Here is an 11287-nt window from a genome sequence, read left to right on the forward strand (position 1 = left end):
GTCAATTTACATTTTTCATCGAAGATTTTTCTAATCATCGGTTAAGGTTCTTTCTGTATTGGTGTCAGTTCAATTTATTCTTTCATAACAAAAAGGGGGGAAATATATCCACCAACTCATGTTATTAATCTTGACTGAACCTGACTAATAACTTAATAAGCAATTTCGAATTTTCGAGTGCCAAATCGACCCAGAAAATAAGCATGTTTTAATAAGCATCTTGTTCATTTGATAAAAACTAACAAACTAATGAAATAATGGATAAAACTTCATATTGAAATGTTGAAAATAACTTTTCTTGATTATCATCCGATTTCTCTAGATGTTGAAAGTACAGTTGAATTTTTGAATTTTACAAGTGTGTTTTGAACCTTTCATCGTCTGCTACAGCTTGATGCAGTATCAACATGCAAGCATTAAGCGTTAAATGAGCCTTGTAAAAGATTGATCGCTGATAAGTGATAAGAGGATTGAAGTGTTGAACACAAATGATGGACTCGGAACTTAACACGAAATTAATTCCACGCTGAAGTTGTAAACCATCGATTATTTTTCGACGTTGTTCAACTATTGTTTGAAAATTGTTCACAACGTTCTCATAAATCCGATTAATTCTCGACAAAAAAAAAAAAGCTGTAGGAATTTAACGGGAATGAGTTGGTACAGCAGGCGACTGGTGCACAGTACTGTTGGCAGGGTGACCACTGACCTTTAAAACCTTGCAGAATCAGATAAATCAAAGGAAAACTCAGAGAATTTGGATATTTTATTGACCACACATTTCTTTATAAGTACGTGATTGATAAAAATGAATAAATTGTAACATTTTAAACCAAGAAATTCCTCACTCAGGGAATTTTGTCTTACAACATGGAAAAATCAGGAAAAACTTGGTGGAAAGTGGCCACCCTGGTTGAGTTTGGGGTAATGATATCACTGAGGATATTGGCACTTGAAAAAATGATCTTATTCTCAAAATTGAAATTCGAATCAATCTTTTCAAGATATTCATGAGTCTTTCACGTCGTTTCACCGAACAATTTTACATGTACTGCATTTTCTTCATGTGTTGAAATATTCTATAATTACTTGAACTGTTTTTTTTTTCTTTCCTTTGCCTTCTCATCGCTTGTGGGCAGGTTTTCTGTTTCATATCCTCCCATAATGACTATCCAGACAGCCCCGAAACCAAGAGCCGGAAACGTAAGGGTACTACCAACACATCGTCATCACTTGGCTTGTATTGCCAATCACCAATTGTTCCACTGTGCTGACCCCTATTGGCGTATGTAGCATACTCATAAACATCAGATAGCGTAATGTGTTATAATGTCTATATATGAATGTGTACCATGATAAATATTCATTGTTGAGGATTTCGTCGATTCCGGTCTTTTTATTTTTGGAAAATTCAATTTAATCGCACGGCCAAACATTTTCGACTGACGTCCTTAACGGTGAATCTTGTTGCATAGAAAATACTACCATCGACGAGTCTTCTATCATCGTACTACTGTCACCCTACATATACTTATTAGCTCAATGCCTTTCTTAGCTTTTCATTTCTCGGCAAAAACGATATCAGCAACATATACAGTGTGCCCACCACCACTTTTTCGTAGAGAATAAATTTGGCTTGGCACATAGGATAGGATATTATATTCACATGTATTTTCATTCACGGTTTGAAGTTGAGAAATATAGTTAAAATTTACGACATCACTCGAAATCGATTCAAGGCCAAGGTCACAGATTGTTGTTCAGTGTGGTGTTGATAGTATGAAATTTCAGCTGATGATTTTTGGTGGTTTTAGGATGAGTCGAATGTATGGACTTTCAAACAGGAATTACCTGTGAAATTCTATGCGAACGCTCAACACAGATGAATGCATTTTAGAATTATAAAGTACTGCATGATTCAAACCTACCCAGCTCTGCCTACCCGCCTCCCTCGTAGATTATCATATAGATATTGTGTACTAAACGGTCCGGCAATATAAGAATCAATGTCGTTTCATTCCAGGTTTCTTAATCCGCGGCCATTAACGAGTCGCGAATAGCAATCGCGATGGCTTTTTAATAGCTATTTATTTCTGTGAAATAGCTCAACTATTAGTGATAGAGATTTCTCTCTCAATTCCGAGAAGATTTAGTAGTTATTTCATCATCAGTCCATGCATGCAGTCATGCCTCTCTAATGTTATATCGATGTTATATTCGTATTTGCATGGTCTGTCATATATTATCATGTTATGGATGTTATCAAAGCAATCAAAAGCTGATGTTTTTTTTTTCGCGTGTTGAAAAGTAAACTTCGCATTGACAAAATCAGTTCTTTCTTTCAGGTTTTAAGTCCTTGATTAAATTTGTACGAAGATGTACGAATGAATTGCTTACAAATTCTAGGCAGACATTTGGCTAAAATACCACGATAACTTGTTCCTCCTAATTTGCCCAGTCATCTTGTAAACTGTAATAAAACTTGTAAACAGTTTAACAAAAAAGTTAACTCAAATTTTTGGTATAATTGCTATTGGCTACTTCATGTTGTCAATGAGGACAACAATTCAAACTTAACCGTTTTAGGCTAAAACTTTTTCGTGAAACTGGGCCCTGTTATGGTTATCTTGATCATGATTTTAGATTAAGTAATGTGCAGGGTAGATTAGGCGGCTGGCCTGGTAAACTTTTAAGCTCAGCAGAACAGAGAAACAAGGTATCAACTTCTTTTAGCCTTCAATAGTTGTTTGTTGAGACATTTACCTATTGTTGGAGTTTTTGTACGGTCCCAGATTGTCAATTGATTCCTGCAATAGATTTCATAAATAGTGGTAAAACTTTCATAATTTCATAATAGTCTGAGTAATTGCTCAGGCATTTCTGCCTGTTCTGTGTAGGGTTATGCGTAGGTTTCGGAGGGTTGGAATATGAGATGCCCAAGTATGATGCCGTTGATGAAATCAAGGAAAAATTATTTGATATTTCATCTGTCTATATATCGTGTTACCTAGGTGACGAATGCGGCCGATGTTTAAATTGTATGGTTCAGGAGGAAGGTAACCATTGGAATACCTTATCATTGTTGAATGTACATTCGTGTTTTCGTGAATTGGATTTTGAAAACTTCACCGATCTCGATGTCACGAAATATCTGATTGTTGGTCGGTTGTTCTCGGATGGATTTGAGTTCCCGGAAGCAAAAGAGGCTCTCGAAATTCGTTGAAAAATGTTATGCAAATTTTATCGAAAATTGTGAACGATGAATCGATGGAATTTTCATCGCACGCAAACCCATTTCGAAAGATTTTGATTTGGAGCATTACCCAATACCTTATATATTATTCTGAATGCTCTTTTCAATGCAGGAACTCAAGTATGTGCAGATGAATTGATCAAAACAATGAAATTTCTGAGACATTGATCCAAGTTGTCAATACACGTGGTTTCCACAATGTCTACCGGTATTTGTTTTATAGTTACCATGACGGCCATGACTTCAATACAAATTTTTGATGTACAAATTGATTTGATGAAGGATTATTATAGTCTAATCTTATCTTCTATGCAAGGTTCATTTCCGAAAAAAAAGTATAGCACTTTTTATAATTTGGCCGATGATCAATTTACCTTCAAATATTGGAACAATTTGTTGGGATGAATGTACATGTATATATGATGTATGATAACATGTCTAAAGCATGAATGTTTGTCACCATTCACTACTACTAACTCGTTGACCAAAATGAAAAAAAAAAGAAGAAACTAACTCATGTGAATTGTAAAATTTTAAATTACATGAATAAGGTAAAATCATTGACAATTATAGAAAATCTAGAAAGATTTTAGTTGTGAGATTGTTTGGAAGTTTGAGTACAAATCCCTTGAGTTTCAAGATCAGAATTCAGAAATTTTGAAATGGCAAGAATTGTGAAATGAAAAGGGTTAAGTAATACTCCGCTGTAAGAATGATGTGATGAGAAACGAAATGAAAAAATAAGAAATTTTGAATTTTTTAATTCTTTTAAAAAATCTACGATAGATGTTTTAACAAAATGGCACTATGTGTTGACCCCCTGTTCACAATCACCGGGTGAGGCGTATAATGTGTTTTATTGTTAATGGATTTTATCAGCGGTATCGAAGCGACGCTTTCCTCCATGCACAAATCAGGTCTTCTTCAACACGAACATTTCAAGGCAGAGCAAGCCTTTTAACATTAGTCTTGACAAAAATGAAAAACAGGGGCACCCGCGTTAGCGTGGCATAGACACTTTCGACTTTTCAGACGGCTTTGCATTACCGCGATAGATATTCGCAATCCCGGGGCCCACTTTCTTAGACACGGGGATAAATTAACAGAGGGATTATATTCGATACTACGCTAGATTTTATATCAACCTTCTTGCTAGATATTGAATTCATCATGCGGGATAGAGCAGGTAAATTTGCACCCACATCTATGAAATTAACCCTGACTTATGTTGAGACGTGTGCGAAAAAAGGCCCCGATACTTGTTCGTTACGGGTACTTCAGTTGCCTTTGTAGCAGTTTCTGATGAAAGAATTCTCGGTACCATGACACAGGATACAATCACTATCGCAATTACTTCATAGTCTGGCAAGACATCCTGCGAAATAATGCTTAATGGATTTATAATCTAGATTTTATGCCGTGCATGTTGAATATCATGTAGAAATGATTCGGCGTTGACGTCCGCCGATGCGCATAGATATCGTTTCGCCTGTCAGATTCTCGGCACCGACGAAAATATCCGGGAACGAGAATTCTCGCTGGCTCGTTTGCCAGTCTTCGATGAGACAAGAATAATGACAAATCAGTTTAGACATGAATCGCCTGAAAGTACGGTCTAATTATAGCCGATTTTGTAGCATTGTGTGTCTGGTTAACAATGTATAGGGATCATTCATTTATTACATACGCATAAGATTTGAATTTTTCAACCCCCCTCCCCCTCTGTACGCAAAATCGGGCATTTTTTCATAAACATTAATTAAGCATTACAGTACGCAATTGCACTGACTACTCCCCCTCCCCCTCCCCTAATGCGTACGCAATAAATGAATGACCCCATACGATGTTCGATTGTAAGCCATCTGATATCAATGAGAAATTCTGTACATACTTGTCTTGCATTTATGAACCATTGATGAATGTTGTCAGTTTCTATTCCATGTTATTCGAATCGTCTCTGTTCTGAGATTATCATTGATACGTAATCGTTACAGGAACCACATTGAAATGAAGTATGAGTTATGAAGAGAAATAAAGCCCTGGACGAATTTCTGAAAATATGTTTAGATGAGTGAAAAATCCCACAATGTGTGAACGAATCTAAAAAGTTTATTTAGAAAATTAGCAATATTTCGGGTGGTTGCTACCTCCCTTCTTCAGTCTAAAATAACTAGCAAAAGAAATTTATATTTTTTGCAAGTCGTTTTAGACTGAAGTGTGGGATTTTTTTCTCATCGAGTCTTGTCACGAATATTGTGATTCTTAATTGATTCACAATACGTTTAGGTCACGAATTTCAAAAATTCTTGACTTGAATGTGGCATTTTTCTGGCTGATCACAATTTTTCATGGATAAGATTTCGCGACTGGAATATGTTTAACTGATTTAGTTTTTTTTTCACCCGATTTTTTCAGGCATTCTGTCTTCAACCGTTTGATCCAGGCGATTCGCTGAGGCGTCGTAAAAAGAAATCGTCCTCGACGACAACGACGTTGACACCCGTTCACCAAGTCGTTCTACACAACTCAACCAATTCGTCTGGCAAGATTTAAAGGCATGCGTATCGAATGAATAAAGGCAGATCCGGAAATACCTTTTCAGGGACGTATGTACCAGCTGTCGAGTTCTATGTCGCCGAAGTGGTAGTAAAAAAGTGCCGAGGAGCCATTTTTCAAGGTCAATGCGATTGGCGGGAAAATGGGCGGAAGGACTTGCGGTAGCAGAACGTTACTCCGCATAGTTGACCCTCGCCGAGAAAACTGTTGTTTCTAGGGCATTAGCAATTTCGAGGGATCTTTACGAGTCCCGTACGTTCCCGTGGTTCAATGCGGAACGGGTATCAGCTAGCTGGAGAGGAAAAATGTCAGGCGACCGCCAGAATGGAGGATTCGTAATCACTAGCCAGATACGATCAAATATTGTGAATATTGTGAATACATACTTGGTGATCTTGTCGGCTAAATTAGTGTGTATGTGTGCGTTCTTTTTTTTTAACAAAGTGCAATCAGAAATATCGATGTCGGTCAGTGGTGAAAGTGAAAGAACGATCGCGTCTGAATCGTAGGACTGTTAAACCCTCGAGGAAATGAGCAGAAAGAGCGAAAAGAGAATAAAAATATTTTGTCATTCCTACTATTTATTGCATACACGTAGTATGATACAGTATCTGCAACTTGATGAAACCACCTCTTTACTCTTTATACGCCGTGGCCGGTTTCAATTCATACACTGGGTTCAGATTGCATTAGCTGTCTACCTAATCTAATGTTGAAGATGTTTCCCAGTGGACTGAGTGGTTAGTCTATAAAATGCCAAACCCCCATCCCCACCTCTCAATTCTAAAACTAGAGCATTCAGGGACCGCAGAGCAGGCGGCTTAGCCTCTCCCAATATTTTGCTTCCCAAATGATTTGTAATATAGATTTTGCATTTCAAGTGCAGACCCCGAATTCCCCTGTTAAATCTTATCATTTGCACTTTCATGATCCTAGAACCCCATTTAGTGTGGTACTTCACCAATTAGCCCCCCTTCAATCCGAAGGCCGCTCCGTAGCCCCTGGCATTCTTCATATCCAGAAATGATTTTTATGGAAGAAAACATGGTAATAAACGTATTGTTTACATAGATATTGAGTACTGGATGGTTTCACATGATTGAATCAGGATCTGTAATATTAAGTTATGGTATTATTATCATCATTTTATATTCATTATCGTCATACGATATCGATACAATTAACGACTATTATTGATAAACGCATATCTCGTAATAGCAGCATCTGTGCTTATCGAAAATTATATATCGTTGTCTAGAAATAATCGATTTTTTCGTTTCTGGTAATTTTAAAAACAAAAACTTATTTGCACCTGGTTTTTACATCTAGTATAACTCGCTTGATACGGATCAGTCGAATCCGGATTTTCATCTAACACGGATTATTATCTATTGTTCATCTTATACATAAATGTATGTAGAATACGGTTCAAAATCTGAATTTATCATATGAGCCGAACTGATGTCATCGGTCCTAAATGAACCTGGTGTCATCGGTCCTAAATTATCCTGGTTAACTAGTCTTTACTATAATACTGAATCCAGAGTTAAATGTGGTGTTTGTAAAGTAATTGTGTACATGTATATTGACAGTAGACTCGATCTAAGAATTTCTAGCATTTGATAATTTGGAAAAAAAGTTACAGGCAGGGGCGGATTAAGGGATTGGTTTCGGGGTCCGGATCCTTGCCTTCCCATTGAGGTTGCCGTTTACGTCTAACCAGAGATAGTTAAAACTTCCAATTTGACACTCATCCTCTCAGAATTTGCATCTTTTAGGATGTATTTTGTCAAAACTATCTTAAAACGGAGGGTGGAGCCCCACTAGTGGCCTTTAACCTGGCTGCTTTATCCGAGACATGCCATTTCTCTTCTTCTGGACCCTGGCCTGCCAATTTACCTAGATCCGCCCCTGCCAGTGTCAACACGATGAAATGTTCAAAGTACCAAAACGCTGCCAGCTGAGTCTATTGTTCATAGTGCGTACTATTAATCAAAGTTGAAAAAATCTGTGATGAAATGATGATTATAGAATGAACATACCTCATGCAGGTTACCGGAATTAAAGAGAAAATTAACAACACGCGATCTATTTGGCGTTAAGAGTAACAATCAAAATGTTGTATCAACTCGACTAGTAATCATTCAGAAATGAAAAGTTGTCTGCGTGTCAAAATTTATCCCGAATCTTGCTCAGCCTGTCAATACTAGGATGAAAACCGGCAGAAAGCTGACAACTTCAGACTCGTCCTAAGATTCAAGTCCATATTTGGACTCGACGCGAGTATAGGCCGCTAGACCTAACGTCTGACCTAGACAAACAAAACCTTAATGAATATCTCTAGTCAATTAAATGTGTACGCTGCCATTTTAATGATAATTATTTATTATAGTATAAGTTATGATGATATTTATTATTTTACTAGAGTTTTAAGCAGTGTGCATAAATACCACGTAACTAAATACACATTGCCTGCGACTGTTTTCTTTTAGATGTGATATCCTGTTTACATTTTACAACACCGCTTTTGGCGATACGAAGATATAGGTTCGATTAGAGGATATATTTTTACGTCATCGTGTCACTGAATTACCATTTTACCTCCGGGATATTTTTTCTTTAAAAACTTTTTTGCGCTTTTACGCTACATCGCTACATCGGCTATAGCAGTACGTGCATTTTCTACTTTCATTTGACATAATGTATAAATATATATATATACATATATACATATACGCTATTTTACCAACGTTGTATGCCTTAAAATGCATGTACTTTTAAAACTACCCTCAAGATCTCTATATTTGTTAGAATCCATCACCTACATTTGCATATACGTGTATATTGAAAATATAGAACGTGTAGTTTTATATCGAAATCGGCTGCGACTGGAGCCAACGCTAAAATTTTATTTGGATTGAATTCGTCCGCTTAAGAATTTGATACGGACTTACCGCTTGCATGTACGCTTATCCCCAGCCATCGAAATGCGCATAAGTTGGTTATTCAAGTGTTGTTATGCGTGCACGGCCGGCGACGAGCATTTTTCCGTCATTTGGCTTTTGTGTCATGTAGCTATCATAATTTATTTAAAGGCTCGGTCCAGTTAATGTCCGGTTTATGGCCAGTAAAACCCATCTACTGGACCGCCATTATCCCGAGAATGCTGCTACCTGTACCCCGTAAACAAAAAACCGAATCCATTAATCGTCGTGTATGTTTCTGTTTTTGTGTCAATGGTGAAAATACATCTTCGCTTTATCGAGAAAATGCCCCTGGTTTTGAACGGCCGAATATAAGCCACCTCTGGCTGTTTGTAAATAGCGTTTTTTTTGTCTATTTTAGTCTGTGTATTTTTTACACGTCTAGTCTCTCTCGTAAAATGATATGATTGTTATTTGTTGATAGATGTCTTTGAAGACGTATTATTGATATTATTATACCAAAGTTTATTTAGATTATTTAGCTCGATCGGTTGATATTAATAGTAGATAATTAAATGCCACACAATAATGAGTAATTCGTAAGCTCTGCTCGGATCCGACCCACTAGGATATAACCGTTTAATTCGGACGGATATTTTCGTGGAAATGATTTCGCCGGTCCTTCTCGTCTATAACTCGAAAAACTCGCTCTCAAATGGGACGAATTATCACACAGTCTAATAAAGATCCTGAGCGGAGAATTGGTACGTACGTGTCATCTATGTATTTGTTACTTCTACGTATTTTGATTCGTTAGATTTTTAAAATGTTAGAAGCAGATCCAGGTAAAATTACCGGTCGGATCTTCGTGAAAAATCCCGAATGCCTCGTTACGATAAGCCGTTTGATTCGGGTTTATTTTTAAAACGGTTTGACTTACTTTCTCCTTGGATCGACTAAATATGCTTGAACGCGGTGGTTGCATTAGTCGTTTCCGCTGTTTTGATGCGAAACTGCGTATAGACCTGTCAATAGAAATATCATTGAGTCATTTGCAGCGAAATTCCGTTAGATATAAAGTAACCACCTAACGTTATCTGCAGCTTATAATCATCTGATGTATCATGTACCAAAGAGCGAGAGAGAGAGAGAAGAAAGAAGCACCAGACACACATGTTAATTATGTTATGTTTTATGATTTGATTTTGCCGTCTCCTTTTGTAACTTAAAAAAAACAAAACTTGTGTGTTTAGAGAAATGAAATGATTGTAATAAAGTTTTACACGTTAAATTCAGACGTTTCGCTTTTGTTTCCGTCGATTTTCAACGCACGCAAAGGACCGAAGTGGAGTGAAGCTGATATAGCGTGTATAGGTACCCCCGTATAGGCTCGCGCAAAACTGAAGTACTGGTGGAGTAGCGTTATAATGGGATATGCTCAATATTCAAATCTAACGACGACTGCTATCTGAGACTTGTAGTTTCTACTCTTTTTAAGAGCTCTCGACCAACTACTATACGAAAATACTCGAAAAATCAGAATATTATTTCTTGCTCATTTTTAATGGAACTATACTATACTGGAAGATGCCAAATTACTCTCATTTTTCGGTGAAAATTACTACATTTAGAAATACCACCAGGTCAGTTGTTCAAAAGTTTTGAGTTAACCAATGGATTTAAGTGCAGTAGTGACAATTAGATTTGCATTGTTACCATAGTATTTGTCCGCCAGTTAACTAAACCAAATTTTCTGTGACAGGCCCCGGGTCTGGATATGTTTGTCAATGAATCAGCGGTCAGTTCCAGAATAACCAATAGATTTCTATTCGATACTAGTTGCTAAGTTTTGTATACCGGTATGTATGAAACATTTCGACCCATTTGCGGAATTCAATTTGATGTGCCGGACTGGTCCCCGCCAATTGTGGTTCACGGAATTTAAAAACGAGCTGTCGACTGAATCACGCGCTTAGAATCAACATTTTGCTTACTATACCAAACCGAATGAGCATTTTATTTGAACGATTGTTTTGAGTATGTAGGCTACGATGTATTTGCTTGCAATTCGTTATATCGAGTTTTCTTGAAGCGAGCATTTGTCAAGTTGAAACCGAATACCGTAATTGTACTATTTACGTCAATAGTCTCTGTATTGGTTTCCATCGGGAGCCCAAAGAATCTAATCGTCTCCGGAAACTGTGACGATATGCAACGTATACGCACTACTTTGTTTAAAAGCTCTGGGTATAGTTTCACGAACTAACAACACTTGCTATACTACAAAATGTTTCCTTCTGAATTAGCAGATCTTACAGTACCTATTACGATCGACAATAAGCTTCGAGAACAACAGCTCGGGTACTAGAAGAATTATTTCCTATAACATTTGCATTTAAAAGTCTTGTGTAATGCTGCAACATTCTACGCACTCAAATCTCTGGACAAAAAAACATTTCAACACTGTAATGAAGATTGCTGCCATTGTTAAGCATGATTTCTGTGGCCTATTCGCACTAAACGAATAGAGACAGACTATTACAATCCTCGATAT

The 11287-nt window shown here is 37.1% G+C and overlaps 1 protein-coding gene across 1 annotated transcript in view; it reads left to right on the plus strand.

Moving 5' to 3' along the window:
• The window catches only part of LOC141903438 (calcium-activated potassium channel slowpoke-like), a 59680-nt gene extending 52747 nt beyond the window's left edge, over positions 1-6933 (plus strand). The window contains 1 exon segment of the mRNA XM_074791554.1: positions 5669-6933. Within this exon segment, the coding sequence (XP_074647655.1) occupies positions 5669-5806 (138 nt within the window). The 3' untranslated portion in view covers positions 5807-6933.
• Positions 6934-11287: the final 4354 nt, after the last annotated feature.

Source organism: Tubulanus polymorphus, chromosome 4, assembly GCF_964204645.1.
Source record: "Tubulanus polymorphus chromosome 4, tnTubPoly1.2, whole genome shotgun sequence".
NCBI classification, from domain to species: domain Eukaryota; kingdom Metazoa; phylum Nemertea; class Palaeonemertea; order Tubulaniformes; family Tubulanidae; genus Tubulanus; species Tubulanus polymorphus.